Source organism: Canis aureus, chromosome 4 (assembly GCF_053574225.1).
Source record: "Canis aureus isolate CA01 chromosome 4, VMU_Caureus_v.1.0, whole genome shotgun sequence".
Taxonomy (NCBI): domain Eukaryota; kingdom Metazoa; phylum Chordata; class Mammalia; order Carnivora; family Canidae; genus Canis; species Canis aureus.
Window position 1 is genome coordinate 24,986,154 of NC_135614.1, and position 19,466 is coordinate 25,005,619.

The window sequence follows — 19,466 nt, forward strand, 5'->3', positions numbered from 1 at the left end:
TTCTTCTCACTCCAGTTTATTTCACTGTTGTCACTGTACTAATCTTTCTTTAAACTTGTCTGTGATCAGTCTCTTGTTTCAAAACCTCATAACTCATCATTGCCTACAGATTAAAATCACAATTTCCTGGCATGATATATAGGGTCTTTTATATCACAACTCTAACTTTTTTTGGAAACTCAGTATTTTCTGTTAATACTCTATATCTTCTTTCTTCACTATTTCTCATCTTCATATTATATCCAATAATAATAGATAACATTTATTGACAGTTTACTATGTGCCAAGTACTTTCTACATAAATGTTTTTTATCTACAAAGTCATGTGCCAGGCTCTTTTCTAAGCATTTAACAAATAATAACTTGGGGCACCTGGCTGGCTCAGCTGATAGAGTGTGAAACTCTTGATCTCAGGATCATGGAGATGGAACCCTACACTGGGTGTAGAGCCTACTTTAAAAATAAAATAAAATGTTATTTTAATAACCTAAATAATAACTCATTTAATATTCATAACAACCCTTTGAGACAGGTGTTACCATTACTCCATTTTACTGTCTATTGACAGAAAGTAGATCAGTGGTTGCCTAGGGTTGAGAGGAATGGAGAAAGTGGGAAGTAACTGCTAAATGGCATGGAGTTTCTTTATGGAGTGATGAGAATTTTTGGAATCAGAGAATGGTGATGGCTGCACAGCTTTGTAAATATACTAAAAAACAGTGAATTATGCATGCTAACCTGGTGAATTATTAAATGTATTTATTATTATATATTAATTATTTATTTAAAAATTATTGAAATTATTAAATTGGTTAATTATTTTAAATGTTTAGCAGAAGAAATAGGCAGACCTTGAGGCAGAATATTTCCTATTGTTGCTTGGGCACAATAGCTGAATTCTTCAAAGCATCTTATTTCACAGACAAATATTATCAATGCCAAATGATTTGGGCAAGAAATTTTGGTATATAGTTAAGCCAGAAGTCAATGTAATCCTTTGAGAGAACAAAGATAACTGGATAAATGAAAGCACATGCAGGAAGAGGATCCTCCAAAAATGCTCACCTCTTCCACAGGAGACCAGTACTTGCAGTTACTGCAGATGCTCCTAGGAAAGCCACCATCATTAGTCGTCGCCTGATCTGGGTGGGCTGTGATCCTCCGTGGTAACATCGAGAGCCCACAGCCAGTTCTGCCAATGCAGAAAGGGAGTTAAGACGAAACATTCTGTGGATAAAAAGTAGAAATGTTATTCCTAACTAGTAGTAGGGTAGTGACAGTGATGATGATGATGATGAAGATGACATATGAAAGTTGCCAACAAACGTTACAGACTAACTCAATGGCAGATTAAACACTTTTCGATACCAATACCATATAATATCCCATTTAACCCACAGAACAGTTGTATGAGAAAAATACTACTTGTAACCTGATATATCAAAGTACAATTAGAAGACAAAAAAAAAAACATAGTAATTTGAACAGGGAAAGTTTAACATAAAGCATTATTAACTATAACACAGGTAAAATACTAAGGGTTAAAAAGAACAGATAAAGTGAGCAGCTACTACTTCGAGGGGTGATGCAGAACAACAGGGGAGGGATAAATCTGTAAAGAGGCCCCTCTCAACATGGCTGAGATATAGGCCTGTGGTGAGGATGCAACCACGGATGTCTGAGAAATATACTAAAGTGCCAGGCCAACAGAAGTCACTATAAAGTCATCTAGTAGGAACTCAATATGTCAGTAGAACTCAGAAAAGTACCCATGGGGAGATGTTCAAGTATGGAACTCACTAGGAAAATGCATTTGGGAGTATTGCTACTAAAACTCCCTAAGGGGTTGAGAGCACCAAGTCATTCCACATGCTGCTGGCTACTGTGTGCTACAGGAGCAAGCAGGAAGAGCATACAAGAATCAGGAAGAAAAACTCCTCCCTTCTCTAGTCTCCCTCTAGACCTTCAACTGACAAACCTTAACAAAAGGTGGCAAGAGAGAAATTTCTAGTATCACAAAAAGGACAATGAAAGATGGATTTAGCATTGCAAAGCAACAGATCTGTAAGTGGCACAACCATTTTAAAGATGCGGGAAACTGAGGGGCCTGGGGGGCTCAGTGGTTCTGCTCAGGGCGTTTTAATTAAATCTTTTTCATTCCAGGTCCTTGGAAGGTCTCCTACTCACCAAATTCTTCCGTTTCATACTTATAATTTCACCTGTTCCTCTCACTGTTTAACTCAGAAACATCTGTATTAGGTCATATTATTGTTCAAAACCCAGTCACTTACCCATCCCCCATCCCAGGTAAATACTATTTTCCACACTCTTTTCATTTTGGGTGCGTATCTTGCCATAGACCTTGCTTTGACCAACAGAATGTGGGCCAGTTCCACAAAGCACTTTTAAGAAGTATTGCTACTAGCATTCTCGTGCTCCTGCACTCTATGAAGAGAAGACCATGCCCCTGACAGACATGATCCTTCAACCTGGGTTCCATAATGAATGCATCTCAGCCTGGAGCCAGGCAATGTGAAGACTAGCTGGGCGAGCAGAGCTCAGCCAACCTATAGAATGCTAATGAGAAATAAACGTTTATGATTAAAAGTCACTAAAATTGGGAGTTTTTACTGCCACAGCAAAGGCTAATTGAGCATACAAGAGAATTACTGGGAAGTTCTCATTCAACAAAAATGTCTGAAGTTCATACTATCAGATAAGACCTAACAGGCCAAAAAGAACTCTACATTCTAATTAGGCAAGATACACATGAAACATTTTTTTTCCACATGAAACATTTTTTTAATGATACATTTCTAAACTGGTATCTTGAAGAAGTATCAAAATATTAGGGTATAGATATTAGAGAATTAAAAAAAATTTTAAATATCAGGTAAGACTAGGTTAGTCAGCAAAGGCTTTTGTTTACTTCTGGGCCTCAGAATGATATAAAATTTTGATCAGTTCGGGGCAGCCCAGGTGGCCAGCGGGTTAGCGCCGCCTTTGGCCCAGGGTATGATCCTGGAGACCCAGGATCAAGTCCCACGTTGCACTGCCTGCATGGAGCCTGCTTCTCCCTCTGCCTGTGTCTCTGCCTCTCTCTCTCTCTCTGTCTCTCATAAACAAATAAGTAAAATCTTTTTTTAAAAAAAATGATAGCTATCTCATGGATGGCTCAAAGACAGGATCATTTCTGGTACCTCTATACAGAGAATTAATAGAAAATTATTTTTTCCCTCTAGACAATATCTTGAGGCCAGAGTACAGTCTTCATTCTTTTATTCCACCAGGGAGGCTGAAAGAGAAAGGGGCATTTCTTCCTGGTTGTATGACTTTTTATAGTGGCAATTCATTCAAATCACATATTCATTCTCCTCCCCTTTGTCCCAAAGCACAGTTCACCGCTTCTTAATTTAAATTATCTTGCACTTTATACATATCTTCCTATGGCAATTAATACATTCGCTCATATGTAAGTTGGCCTTCCCCACTTGGCTCTCAGCCTTCTTTAAGGCCAAAATTATTTTTCCTCTTTATAACCATACAGTCTAGTGTGGAGCCTGTTACATTATAGGTATCTAAAATATTTAACTATGTAAAGTACAAATCATACAAGTACTGGCTCCTAACATTTAAGTATACTTCTAAGCCTCAAAATACTAAGAAAAGTATGTCTTTTACCATTTGGGTTCAAATCAAGTTAGACTACTTAGCTATCTCTTAACATCACAGAGCCAGTAACTAACCCTCCTCTGGGACCTATACCTACAATCTCTTAAGTAAACCTATCCCTTAGTCGTTTTCATTCAATCTAGACCCAATTTCAAAATTGGACCTAAATTCTGCCCTTATGGACAAAGTGGGAAAAGAATTTTTTTTCTTTCCTATTTCCTATGACCCAAGCTGCAGCAACACAATTTTTTAACCTTCCCCAACCCCAGAAATCATCTCATTTTATTGCACATATCCTAGCAAAATCCAGCACCAATGAGATTGTTCACTATATTTTCTTCCTGCCTGTCAACAACCGATTCACTTTTAAATTAACATTTTCCACGCCCACAGCACACTTGGATACGTAGCATTGCTTTTATCTATAATAGAAGTGAATACTCTACTTTCTCTTCAGATTGAATAAATCTCCTTATAATAAAAATGAGCACGACTAAAACATATATATCTGGAGAAAACTTATTCATCCCTGACAAAAGAAAGAAAAGAGCATTCAGAAGTTTTTAATGTGAAAGGCAAATAACATAACCAGCTCAAAAGTTAGAACAAGCAAGGAGTGTGTAAGACTAGAAGATAGATTAGATATTCTCCATAAATAGACACATGTCCACATAATAGACATCTCATAAATAGACATATGTTCACCAACATAATCCCATTTTTCAGTTAAAAATATATAAATAGACATATGATCAAACAGGTAAGCCATAATCACTTTAGAAGGTCATCTGAATTCTGGACTGAGAAATCTGATCATATATACAACAGGAAACTACAACATACTTTACATTGGAAAAGAATGTGATGAAGGTATTTTCTTAAAGAATAGCTATCTATCAGAAGTGAATAGAATAGGGGGATCCCTAGGTGGCTCAGCGGTTTGGCGCCTGCCTTTGGCCCAGGGCGTGATCCTGGAATCCTGGGATCGAGTCCCGCGTCGGGCTCCTGGCATGGAGCCTGCTTATCCCTCTGTTTATATCTCTGCCTCTCTCTCTCTCTCTATGTCTATCATAAATAAATAAAAAAATAAATGTTAAAAAAGAAGTCAGAATAAATTGCAAAGAACAAAGGCAGAAAGAGCTAGTAGAAGCTCTTAGTACAGCCAGAAGGCAAATAATAATCTAAGTATTGGGTGATAAGTGCCTAGATGATAAATGCAGAACCAAAAATTAAATTTAAAGGTCCAAAGAGAGACAAAAACCATCAGATATTAGTATCCAACACACACTGATATGTAAGTGTGAAGGAGATGGAAGACAGAAAGGAGAAGGAGATTGAAACAATAATACCAACTAGCAGATCATAGAAGTTAAATGGAATAGGAATCCAATGACCCAAGACCTAGCCTCACCTCTACTACAGAGCTGTGGACAAAGGAAACTTATTTCCCTTTCTTAAGGAAGAATTTTATAAAATGAGAGAATTGCCTAAATGAGCTTTAGGGTTCTTTTTATCTTATAATGCTCTCTAATCTTGGTGAAAAGATGTATGGCAAAAGTTTAATCTATTTCATGGGGGGGGGGAGTAAGATCATATCAGAAAAATCAAGATGTATTAGTTTTGAGAATACATGTCCCTATGCTCTGGTGCTTGAAGATTTTAAATTTTAATAGTTTTGGGTAGCCCAGGTGGCTCAGCGGTTTAGCACCACCTTCAGCCCAGGGCGCAATCCTGGAGACCAGTGATCGAGACCCACATCGGGCTCCCTGCATGGAGCCTGTGTCTCCCTCTGCCTGTGTCTCTGCCTCTTTTAAAGATAAATGAAATATTTAAAAATAAATAAATAAATAATAAATAAATAAATTTTGATAGTTTTAAGTTCTACTAACTGTTTGCTTACATTTTAATGTTGCAATTCAAATGTTACTGTCTACATCATTTCACCACTGGTTTTGATCTCATTCCCTAGAGTACACATCAAAAGATATATTTAGGGGCACATGGCTGGCTCAATGGGTGGAGTTTGCAACTCTTGATCTCAAGGTTATGAGTTTGAGCCCCACATTTGGGTAGAGATTACTTGAAAATTTTTAAATCTTAAAAAATATATATCTATTCATCTTCTCTTGTGCAATTTTCACAGATGCCAAGCAAACGAAGAAAAAGAATGAGAAAAAGACTCTATTATAATTTTAATTCCTAACTTTATAGTTAAGAAAGGGTGTAACTAGTCCAATGTATTCATTTTTGATGAGAGACCATGTAAACAGATCTAAGGAGATTAGCTTTCCAATTGAGTCTGGAAAACTGAATAGGCCAACTGGCAGCAGTTATGTAGTAATGAAGCATGTTTATGAGAAGGATTAAATTTAATCAAGAGGAGTGCATTTTTCTTCCTTAACAGTACTCCACTCCCTTTCAACTCCCAACCCCCGCCCAAAGCATGCCTCTAAAAAGTAGCTTTCATGTGAACTGAAAAAAGATGAAGAGGTATTTCCAACTAAGAAATATCAAGGGAGCCAAGTGAAAGATAACTTTGTTACCAAAGGAAAGCATTATCCAACAAGAAAAAGAACAGTATTTTTAAAACCTCTAACAACATTACTGTTTCTATATCTATTATTTTAAGACTATTAAGCTTAATACATTGCTTTTGATAACCTTCAAAGAGTCACAAGACCAAGAAATCATTTAATTCAACATCTTTATTTTACAGATAAAGAACTGAGATCCAGAAAAGTTATGTGGTTTACTCACAGCTAATTAGTACAAAAATCTACAGTAGATCCGAGAATTCTTGATTCCCAAATAAATAACCTAAAGGGGAAGAAAACTTTTTCAAAATTCTTCTCAGCAAAATAAATGTAATAGTTACACTCCAAAATGAGATCAAATGCCCAACTACAGAAAAATAAACAACAGTATAACACAATACAAAAATATGCTAATCATAAAATATTATTAAGATATTTCACAAACCAACAGAAAGTTGGGCTAAAGAAATTAAAAAACAAAAAAAAAAGAAATTAAAAAACAGTTGTAAGAAGAAGTAAAAATGGCTCTGAGAACTATGAAAAGATACTTAATCTCATTAATATTAATAATAGAATGCATATTACAGCTATACTGATACTGCTTCTCACTTGTCAAGCTGGCAAAAAATCCAACTTTGAAAATACAACTGTTGGCCATACTTTAAAAATGGTACTGCTAAGGAATGTGTAAGCTGGTACTATCTACTTCCTAAAAGAGAAAAAAAAGGTGCAATCTATAGAGACAATTTGGCAATATCCATTAAAATCACCCATATAAAACTGCATTCGGTCACCCAGACAATTGCACTTTTGATAAAATATCTTAATAATATACTTGCATACTTCTGAAATTATACACACACAAACATGGTTATTCACATCATGGTGGTAACAGCAACAGTCTAAAATCCACCTCAATGTTCGCTAGGAGAAAACTGGCTAAACCATGATAAATACACACAAGGCAATACCGTGTAGCAATAATAGGGAATGAAAAACCTATGTATAGATTTGAAGAGTTTCGTGACATGTTAAAAAAGCAAGTTGTGGCATAGCATATATGATATGCTACCCTTTTATGTAAAATGAAGAGAAATAAGAATGCATACTTGTATGCTCCTATTATAACGCCAGAAGGACAAACAATAAAGTAATAGTAGTGGTGCTACCAGGGGTGGAAGATGGGTGATATGAGACAAAGAGATGTTTATAATATACCACTTTATTTTAAAACTTTTTTAATTTATTGAGAGAAAGAGAATGAGAGAAGGCAAGCAGGGGAGGGGAAGAGGGAGAGAGAGAGACAAAATCTGAAAACAGGCTCCCTGCTGAGTGTGGAGTCCAACCAAGGGGCTCAATCTCAGATCTTGAGATCATGATCTGAGTCGAAATCAAGAATCAGATGCTCAACCGACTAAGCTACTCAGGTGCCCCTATACCACTTCATTTTTTAAACTATGCTTATGTATTTATCCATGTAAACAAACATATAGTATTTCTTACAAACTTTTAAAGGCAAAATGTGTACCTGCCAACTAAAAAAATATAAAACATTATGCATTTTTAATTATAAAAAATTAGATGATGCAAATAAAATTTAATGATCTTCTGAGGAAGATTATGTTTATGCTTTACATTTAAAGAAAAATAAGGCAGGTCAGGTCCAGAAGACTGATGCTTCATTCTCCTCAGCTAGGGACTATCATTTGTCAAACCTAGTCATAGGCAAAGGCCCAATGTCTTAGCAATGAATCCATATCATGGTAAGGTTCCCTATAAGACAAACTTTACCTAAATCAAATTCATATCCTAATACTCTGATTATTGCCACATCGTGATTCAACTTACCAAACTATTAGAATTCCACACCTCATCTCGACTCTGACTTAAAATATCTGCTTGCACTTTTCTATATGATTAATTGCCTTCTATTTTGATCTCTGACAATTGCACATCTAAAGAAGGAATGCTTGGCTCTTCCAATCCTGACACCAGCCTAAATAAACCTCTGATGTACTATTACCAACGGTTATGCAGCACTACTATTAAAAGCAACATCTGCTAATTCTGAGACCAAGATAAATTTCTGAGATCTACCCAAATTTGGACACCAACACAATTTAGAACTCAGTTAAATAAATCTTCAAGATTCGAAAGTATTTAGTTTACATGAACTAAGAGCTTGAGAAAATAAGGACCAAGTATCCTTTCTATCTGTGTTTCCACAATCTAATACAACGTCTGGCACAAGTAATATATGTAGGTGATGGATGTGTGCACTCTGTGAAACTGAAATATGATTGCTCTCTGAGAACAACGTTGTAAAATCAGCACTATCTGGGGTGCTCACAAGGATCCTCCCTATCCACTCCAGTGGCAGCCAAATACTAACCCTAGAACTAAAGGCCATCAGAGCCTCAGCCATTAAGTATCTAAATTATATATTTAACTCTCCTTTATTCTATTTCCATACTAAGTATGTTAAGATTCCAATTCAGCTTCCTCTTTCGACTGCCTTCAAAGAGAGAACATGCTGATCAGAAGATGAGAATATCCTAGTTCTCATGCCAGCTTTATTTCTCATGTAAGTTTAAAAAACTGTCAATCTGGTTTAATCTCCTATTATATTACTTTGCCTAAAGAAGCTTCTCTGAATCTGATCAATTCCAAGACATAAGATTCAACTTGGGGACATTCAAGTTTCAAGGGCCAGACCCTGCACTACAGAAACATCTTGACACTCTGCGTTCCCATTTCATTCAAATTTCCACCCTGGAACAGATGCCAGTGAGAATTTCCCAAAAGTTTTGTATGACAGAGTCATTGAACCTAGAGAACCACACTCACCTTCCTTTTCCCCTGTGTAATGAAGTTAAGGGAAGGCAATAAAAGAAGAGTCTTAAGATGGGAGAATTAAGGGAATATTGATTTGCTGGACGTGATTACAGATTTTTTAATAGAACAATCAAGACTACTTTCATTTTTGTTTACAAGTAAGATAGGAATATATTTTTATTATTAAAAATGTTATTTTAGGGGCACCTGGGTGGCTCAGTCCTTTAAGTGACTTTTGATTTTGGCTCAGGTCAAAATCTCAAGATCCTGGGATGGAGTCCAGACTTGGGCTCCCCATTCAGCAGAGAGTTAGCTTGGACTCTTCTTCCTCTGCCCCTTCCCCTGCTCATGCTCTCTTCACTTTCTCAAGTAAATAAATCTTTTAAAACAGTCACTGTACAGAAGTATAAAAAGAAACTATTGGGATACCTGGGTGGCTCAGCGGTTGAGCATCTGCCTTCGGCTCAGGGCATGATCCCGGTTCAGGGATCAAGTCCCACATCGGGCTCCCTGTGAGGAGCCTGCCTCTCCCTTTATGTCTCTGCCTCTCTCTCTGTGTCTCTCAAGACTAAATAAATAAAATCTTAAAAAAAAAAAAAATCTTCTTTTTAATATTTTTGAAATCCCACCACTCTCTCTAGAAGTCAGAAAGTTTATGTATCTTTCCTGAAATTATTCTTTTTGTTTACCTATAAATAATATTCCATACACATATGTATATTCAAATACTCAGCATTTGGAATGCTTTGCATTATCCTGTTTTATATAATGGAATCATATCATACACGTTTGCAAATTTTTAAAACTTAATAACACAACTTGAAAAGAGTATCTCTTGTTGGAATGATTTTAACTATAACAGAGTATTTCAGTCTATGATTATTCCACAATCTAACTATTTGGCAGTGAATACACAATTTACTGCTTAGCAATTAATTCTTAATTCACTAGGGATGTTTCTAGACTTCAGCATTACAAACATAGCTTCAGAGACTTTTCCTGTGCATTTATTTTTATTCATTTTTATTCAAGTATATCTGTGAGATATATATCTTACAAATGAAACTGCTAGATCAAAAGTAATGTGTGAGGTGCCTGAGTGGCTCAGTCGGTTAAGCTTCTGGCTCTTGATTTTGGCTCAAGTCATGATTTCAGTGTGGTGAGATCAAGCCTTGAGTTGGCTCTGTGCTGGGTGCGGAGCCTACTTAAGATTCTCTCTTTCCAATTCCCTCTCCCCCACTTCACTTGTGCTCTCTCTCTCTCTTAAGGAAAAAAAAAGGCAATGTGATTATTTTGAACTTTGAATAGACACTGTCAAACTACCCTTCAAAACTGACATTTCAATTTATATACCACAAACAGTATATGAGGGTATTCCTTTCCCCATATTTGCTGTTACCAATCTTTTCCATTTACATGGTGGATTAAAAAACAACATCTACTTTAACTGTATATTCCCTTTAATAAATGAGTGTGATCATCTTTGTTTAGTTTTCAAGAGTTCATCTTTGTTGTTCTGAGGTTTATTAGAATATTAAGCTACATTTATATTTATATTCATTTGTTCCAGTCATATTCCCAGTCCTGAGGTTTCATCTTTCCTTCCTTGTGAAAAAAGGGACTTTTTTCATTTAGATTTATTTTAGATACAAAATATTTTTAGGATCAGATGCAATATTAACACTAATCCATCCAAGGATTTTTTTATTAACACTCACTCAAAAAAAAGCTAAAACTTTCTCAATATAAACCATTTCAATACTTTCCCAAATCAATCTGACAGAACTCTATCAGAGCTGACTGGGAAGATTTTTTTCTATCTAACATGTTTTCTAATGGCTGGTTATACTTTCAAAATACTTGAGTGGATTATGCAATTCATTATATTACTGAAAAGAATAATCTTTTTTTAAAGTAGGCTCCACGCCCAATGTGGAGCTTGAAGTCACAATCCTGACATCAAGACCTGAGCTGAGATCAAGAGTTGGACGCTTAGGGATCCCTGGGTGACGCAGCGGTTTAGCGCCTGCCTTTGGCCCAGGGCGTGATCCTGGAGACCCGGGATGGAATCCCACGTCGGGGTCCCGGTGCATGGAGCCTGCTTCTCCCTCTGCCTGTCTCTGCCTCTCTCTCTCTGTGCGTGACTATCATAAAAAAAAAAAAAAAAAAGAGTTGGACGCTTAGACAACTGAGCCACCCAGACACCCAAAGAATAATTTAATCTAAACAGCAACAAAGGTCTCAAAAATACTCAACAAGTGTTTCATCTTTACACGCTACTGGAAAATGAGAATACACATCATTCTGCTGTCATATTTATCCTTTTGAAAACAGAAAAAAATGACAAATGAAATTCTGAATGAATTAAATTGGTAAAAAAACAAAACCAGGAGCTACACTAAAAATTACAGTACGCCCAATTCTACTGCAGTATAGTGACTAACACAGATGGATGTACTTTTTCTTGATTTTACTAAAGCTATGACCTAGAACAACTTATTAAATACACACTAGGCAGTAGTGTGTAAATAGGCATATTTGCAGTGCTTCTTCTTTGCAAAAGGTATGTTATCCCCAAAACATGTACAAACTATGAAAAACAATGGTTGCCATAAACACAGGAAAATAAATAACGGAAAAAATAAGCATTTGCTACTGCTAGATTTAAGATTTATGGACTTCTGAGACCAGACTTAAGCAGTTTCAGATTAGCCAGTTGTTCCTTGTGCACACTACAAGAATTATTGTAGTTTTTCTTTTTTTTTAAGATTTTATTTATTTATTTATTCATGACAAACAGAGAGAGAGAGGCAGAGACACAAGCAGAGGGAGATGCAGGCTCCATGCAGGGAGCCTGACACGGGACTCGATCTCAGGTCTCCAGGATCACACCCTGGGCCAAAGGCAGCGCTAAACCGCTGAGCCACCTGGGCTGCCTAGTTCATATATTTTCATAATGGATTTCCTATTCATAGTTTACATACTATAGAACTCACAAAACTAGGCTTCTGTATCTGCACGGAAACTGAAACTTGACTCCTGTGCCTAATACAATACACAAAGCTTATAATACCTTGGCCATTAAACATTTAAATGTTTATTGATTTATAGAGAAATATAAGCTCACTAATAATTATAAATATGATGACTATATAATAGGGTATTGCACTAGACATGAAGAGAGTCAAGTTTCTGGCTTGGTTTTATCATTGTTTCTACATGTCTTAACATGAAAACTATTTGTATTCTTCAGCCCAGCCCTTCTTAAGATTTACCTCATCTGTAAAAGCTATGTAAAATCATTAGCATTATCACTCTTGATTTCTTCCTTTAAATTCCTGTGGAATTAACACTGGTTACCACTGTATGGTACCTGACTTAAGAAAATTTTATTGTATACCTGTCAACTTGCCCAGGAGACTGCAAATCTAAAGGCAGGAAGTATGTTTCAGGCTTCTTAGTATCCTGAGTGCCAATTAATGAATTTAAAGTTATTACTAACAGTAGTAACAAGTATTACTGCTCAATTACACAAGTAGATACAGAGAAATTAGGTTCTTTTTCCAGATCTAGCCTGCTGTGGGACCAGTGAAAGTTTTTTCCTGAGACTGAACTCTGGGAGATGCAGGGCAAAGGTGATATTTATTTCTAAATCTTTTCTGGCTTTAAGAGTTCATTTCAGAAAAACAAGATATAAAAGTATTTTGTACTTTTTGGAAGAAGAAAGCCAGCCTGAGTGATTATTAATGAGACAACACCCTATATTACCCTCAGTAGCTGAGGCAAATTTCACATAATCCAAAATGTCCAACTGCCATTATTTTATTCATAAGCTATGCATTTACTGGGCAAGGTATTGTGAGGGCAATGCAAGAGGTACAAAGATGAGCAAGACACAGTCAGCCCACAAACACCTTAGCGGACATAAAACAACTATTCGAATATCCATTATGCAAGGGATGGAAAAAATGTAAAGGTTATGAGACCATATTAATAGAGATTCAAAGAAAGGAAAAATTACATTAAGTGGAAAGGGCTCAAGCAAAGTTCCAAGGAAGAAGATTTACTTAAGGTATGAAAAAACGAAGCATTCTTTATAAAAGAGTTTGGCTGAATACATTACCTTAGAAGCCTTTGTCATATTATCTAAGGAATGGGATACAATCTTTACTGCACAACTGTGGTGGCACTGTTAAAAATCCAACAATACACTGGACTTTAATTATACTGGATAATTTTAAAAACATCTCTGTACATTTGTTTTAGATGAAATGAATCAGATTTAAAGTTCTGCACTGAAGACACCAGGATGACTGCCAAAATACAGTAGAGATTAACGTTCATGTCTAGAAAAGATGCATTTTCATACCTCAAAGTGACATTATCGACAGAATCAATGAGGAAAGCTCACACCTCAGCTAACTCTGTTCTGAGAAGTATTTTCCAACAGCAAAGAAAGGTATTTTAAATGATCTAGGTGAGAAGGTAAAGTTAATTTAAGTTATACAAGTCTCTAACAGTAAAAAATGTTAACTGTAGGAACAAGAATCATCTCACAGAAATGTCAGGATTGACAAATAATTTTTTATACATACTCCTGCTAAATGATGATGCTATAGAAAAGCAGGTTACTATCCTATATTATCAACCTTCTGATACTCTAGGATATACTCTTTCATCCATCAAGCACTTGAATGGTCACTTTTTGTATGAGAATGCACACTTATGTATCTGAAAATGATGAAAATGATGTCTGGTGAAGGAAGAAAGAAGTGAAGAGTGACAATGTCCCTACCCAAATAACTGCCCAGAAAAACAAAGTGTGGAAAAGGAAAAGAAAAAAATAAATAAATAAATAAAAGTCTACTTAAAAAAATAAAAAACTACAGAAACGATGACCAATATAAATTTTCTAAAACACTAGGATGTGTTAATGCATTGATATGATTAAGCTTTCAATATTTAAAATTTCAATAAAACAAAATTTCCAACTTCATTTTTTCTTTTTTTTTTTTTTTAAGATTTTATTTATTCATTCATGAGAGAGAGAGAAAGGCAGAGACACAGGCAGAGGGAGAAGCAGGATCCAGGCAGGAAGCCCAATGTGGGATTTGATCCCAGGACCCCAGGATCATGCCCTGGGCTGAAGGCAGGCACTAAACAACTGTGCACCCAGGGATCCCCTCCAACTTCATTTTTAATTCAAGTCTTGGAAATTAGGTAGCTGTAGAGTTTAAATGGTTAATATTTACTTTTAGCGTACCTAAGAGCCATTAGACAAATATAGGGTGAAAAAACTTCAGCTATCAATAAGGAAAGTTTAGGTATTGCTACAAAAGAAATTAATGTCAATAAAGTATTAACTTGTATAAAGCAGGGACGCCTGGGTGGCTCAGTGGCTGAGCGTCTGCCTTAGGCTCAGGGTGTGATCCCAGAGTCCCCAGGATTGGGTCCACATCGGCTCCCTGCAGGGAGCCTGCTTCCCCCTCTGCCTGCCTCCCCCTCTGCCTGTCTCTGCCTCTCTCTGTGTGACTGTTGTGAATGAATAAATAAAATCTTAAAAAAAAAAAAAAACTTGTATAAAGTAAATGTAGGGTGTGTAAAAGTGAAGATTAGGAACAGTCTAGTAGAAACACTGTGAAAAACCATTTTTTACTCTCCATCTCCCCCAAACTCTTAGGTTTATGTTAATTTGTCCAAAACTAAAACACATTTCAATTTCAAGCTCTAAGCCTCACACTTTTACTGTTACTTGGCTATACTTTATAGTAATATCAGCAGTCACAATATCTTAGCATGCAACATAAGACTTCATTTAAAATGTTTGTTTAAACAATTCTTATTATAGGGTTAATCCAATAAAACCCTGTTAACTAATATTTGATTATTCATTTGAGACTTTGTAAACCTAAACTCCCACAGAATATAAACCTTAATCTTTATCATCAAACCAAAGTATTAAGTGATAGATTAAGTTCTGCTATGATGTATAAATGATTTAAAGACAAGAAACAGGGGCAGCTGAAGACAATGGCAGGTGCTTACATCCCAGTCTCATAATATTTTCTCCACAAACAATACAGAACACTAAGGAAAAAACAGCTGATGAAAACCATGTCCTCTGCATAAGTTGAAGACAGTCTAAAAAATAATACTAAAGAAAAAAAGAACTAAATCTTGGTGTGTGATCTCATGTGCCTCCCCCATTCCTTTTCTGCCTCAAGGATTTGTGGCGGAAAAAGTTGACTGAGAAAACATGTCAGGAATAACGAAGAAGAGAAACTAGGAAAAGGCCCTAAAATTGATCTGAAAAGATAATGGGTGATCTACATCCACACTAAGTCTAAAAAATATTTTTTAGTCATTTTATTTTTATCATAGTAAGTGTACTCTTTCATTCCTATCCTCTATTTCCCCCATAACTTTACCTACCTCCCCTCTTGTAACCATCAGTTTTTTCTCTGTAATTAAGAGTCTGTTTTCTGGTTTCTCTTTTTCCGTTGCTCACTTGTTTCTAAAATTCCATATATGAGTGAAATCATATGGTATGTGTCTTTCTCTAACTTAACTAGCTCCATCCCTGTCATTGCCAATGACATGGCAAGACTTCATTCTTTTTATGGCTGAGCAATATTCCATTATATATATACATATGGTTATACATATACCACATCATCTTTATCCACTCATCAATTGATGGATACTTGGGCTGCTTCTATATCTTGGTTATTGTAAATAATGCTCCTACAAGTATAGGGATGCATGTATCCCTTTGAATTAGTGCTTTTGTATATTTGGGGTAATACCAAGTAGCATGATTACTAGAATGTATAAGTAGTTATATTTTTACCATTTTGAGGAACCTCCGTAACATTTTCCACTGTCTCTGTACCAGTTGGCATTCCCACCAACAGTGTAAGAGCTCCTTTTTCTCCACATCCTCACCAACACTTGTTTCTTCTGTTTTTTATTTTAGTCATTCTGACAGGTATAAAGTGATAGCTCGTTGTAGTTTTGATTTGATTTCCCTGATGATGAGTAATATTGACCATCTTTCTCATGTACCTGTTAGCCATCTGCAGAGGATTTGTATCATGAATGATGTTGAACTTCGTCAAATGTTTTTCTGCATCTATTGAAATGAACATATGGTTTTTATCCTTTCTCTTATTGATGTGACATACATGTTGATTGTTTTGTGAGTATTGAACCATCCTTGCATCCCACAAATAAATCCTAAAACTCCTTTTTTAAAAGAGTATCTGACTAGGGGTGCCTGGATGGCTCAGCTGGTTGAGCATCCGACTCTTGATTTCAGTTCAGATCACGATCCCGGGGTTCTGGGATTGAGCCTCACATCGGAATCCATGCTCAGTGAGGAGTCTGCTTGAGATTTTCTCTTTCTGCCTCTCCCCCTGTTCTCTCTCTTTCAGTAAATAATTTTTTAAAAAAATAGGATTTGGCTAGATCAGAGAAGGACTTAAAACTAAAAATATATGTGATTTGGGGACACATGGGTGGCTCAGTGGTTGAGCATCTGCCTTTGGCTCAGGGCATGATCCCGGCACCAGGTATCAAGTCCTGCATTGGGCTCCCTGTAGGGACCTTCTTCTCTCTCTGCCTATGTGTCTACCTCTCTCCGTGTCTCTCATGAGTAAATAATCTTAAAAAAAAAAAAAAAGTATATGTGATTTGAAAATGCTTTCTTCAAAACTTACAAATTCTAGAGAAGAACAACCTAAGCAACATAATTACTAAGGTATATCTTACAGATATATCAAACAATACACTAGTAACAGAGAATACACCTTTTTCTCAAGTACCCCAAGGATCATTCATTTAAAATAGATGAATATTAGGTCACAGGAAGACATAAAAGTAGAAATATTGCCCCAAAAAACTTTCTAAAAACAATAAAATAAAACTAGAAATGAAAATAGCAAAAAGGTCCTACCAGCTAAAAATAGAAATAAAACAATTATTAACAGTTGGGAGAAAAAAAGAAATTTAAACTGAAATTAAGAATTTACTTTTGATGGAATGTTTATAAACTGGTGTAGCCACTGTGGAAAACAGCATGGAACTTTTTTAAAAAATAAAACTAGAACTATCATATGATTCACTATTCTTTATCCATTCATCCATTGATGGACACATATTATTTCCAAACCAGGCTATTGTAAATAATGTTGCAAGAAAGGGTAAATCTATCTTTCCAAATTAGTGTTTTTGTTTTCTTCAGATAAATACCCAGAAGTACAATTGCTGGATCATATGGGAGTTCTACTTTTAATTTTTTAAAGAATCTTCATACTGTCTTCCATAGTAACTCCACCAGTTTACATTTCTACCAACAGTATATAAGTTGTTCCCTTTTCTCTGCATCCTCACCAACACTTGTTATTTCTTGTTCTTTTTAAAGATTTTATTTATTTTATAAAGAGAGAAAGAGTAGTGGAAAGGGACAGTAAGAAGGCAAAAGAGTCTCAAGCAGACTCTGCACTGAGCACAGAGCCCAATGTGATGCTCGACCTCACAACCTGTACTAAAACCAAGACTAGGAATCAACCAACTGCACCATCCAGGCATCCCTCTTGTCCTTCTGATAATAGCCATTCTACCAGGTATGAGGTGGTATCTCACCGTGGTTTTGATTTACATTTCCCTGATGACTAATGGTGTTGAACATCTTTTTCATGTACTTGTTGGCCATCTGTCTTCTTGGTAAAATGTCTATTCAGATCCTCTGCCCATTTTTTAATAGGATTGTTTCTTGCTACTGAGTTTTAGAATTGTTTCTTGCTATCTTAGTTTCTTCATATATTTTATATTATAATCTCTTATTAGACATACAATGTGCAAATATTTTCTCCCATTTGGTAGCCTGCCTTTTCATTTTCCTTATGGTTTACTTTGCTGTGCAGAAGCTTTCAGTTTGTTGTTCTACTTGTTGACTTTTGCTTTTGTTGTTTTTAAAGCCAGACCCAAAAAAATCACCAAGACTGACATCACCTACTTTTTCTTCTAGGAGTTTTGATTTCAGGCCTTACATTCAAGTCTTTATGCATTTTGAGTTAATTTTTGTGTATAGTGTAAGATAGTAGTCCAGTTTCAGTCTTTTATATGTGGCTAATTTTTCCAAAACCATTTATTGAAGAGATTATTCATTCCCCGCTGTATATTCTTGGCTCCTTTGTCATAAAATAACTGATCAAATATGTGTGGGTTTATTCCTAGACTCTCTATTCTGTTCCTTAATCTTTGGGTCAATGTGTCTGTTTTTATGCCAATACCAAGCTGTTTGGATTACTATAGTTTTTTTTTTCTGTTTTTTTTTTTTTTTTAATTTTTATTTATTTATGATAGTCACACAGAGAGAGAGAGAGAGGCAGAGACACAGGCAGAGGGAGAAGCAGGCTCCATGCACAGGGAGCCCGACGTGGGATTCGATCCAGGGTCTCCCGGATCGCGCCCTGGGCCAAAGGCAGGCGCCAAACCGCTGCGCCACCCAGGGATCCCTGGATTACTATAGTTTTGTAACATAGTTTGAAATCAGGGAGTGTGATGCTTCCAGCTTTGTTGTTCTTTCTCAAGATCGTTTTGGCTATTTGGGGTCTCTTTTGACTCTACACAAATTTTAGGTTTGTTCCAGTTCTTGAAAAATGCCATTGGAATTTTGATAGGGTTTATATACTAAATCAGCCCATTGTTTTGGGTAGTATGGACATCTTAATATTAATTCTTACAATCCATTAGCATGGAGTATCTTTCCATTTATTTCTATATTCTTCTATTTCTTTTATCAAGGACTTAAGTTTTCAGTGTACAAGTTTTTCATCTTTTGGTTAAATTTATTCCTAGATATTTTATTCTTTTTGATGCAATTGTGAATGGGATTATTTTCTTTATTTTTCTGATGGTTCATTATCAGTGTATAGAAACACAACAGACTTCTCTATACTGACTTTGTATCCTATAATGTTACTGAATTCACATAATAGTTCTAATAGTTTTTGGTGGAGTGTTTAGGGTTTTCTATATATAATATCATGTCATTTGCAAATAGTGTAGTTTCACTTCTAACTTCCCAATTTGGATGCCTTCCATTTCTTTTTCTTGCCTAAATGCTTGAGCTAGGACTTTCAATATAGTATGTTGGAAAAAATGGCAAGAGTGGGAATCCTTGCCTTATTCCTCTTCTTAGGAAAAAAGTTTCCAGCTTTTCACAATTCAGTATAATGTTAGCAGTGCGCCTATCATATTTGGCTTTATGTTAAGGAACGCCCCTCTCACTTTGTTGAAAATATGAGCACTCTTCTTAGACCTGAAATTCTTTATCTCTCCATGTGTCCAATCCAAGAATAGAGAAATAAGTATCTAGGGACATGGATCATGACTGCCATTCCAATTTTATAGGACCATATA

At 35.9% G+C, this 19,466-nt stretch overlaps 1 protein-coding gene across 9 annotated transcripts in view; it reads right to left on the bottom strand.

Annotated features, from left to right (window-relative positions):
* Nucleotides 1-19,466, bottom strand: part of MICU1 (mitochondrial calcium uptake 1) — a 248,921-nt gene that overhangs the window by 190,921 nt on the left and 38,534 nt on the right. For all 9 annotated transcript variants that reach the window (XR_013377818.1, XM_077894920.1, XM_077894916.1 and 6 more), the window contains one exon: nucleotides 1,066-1,227. Coding sequence is in view for 8 of the 9 variants with exons in the window: in XM_077894916.1 (XP_077751042.1) it covers nucleotides 1,066-1,226 (161 nt within the window). In the remaining variant the exon portion in view is untranslated. The remainder of the gene's footprint in view (nucleotides 1-1,065; nucleotides 1,228-19,466) is intronic.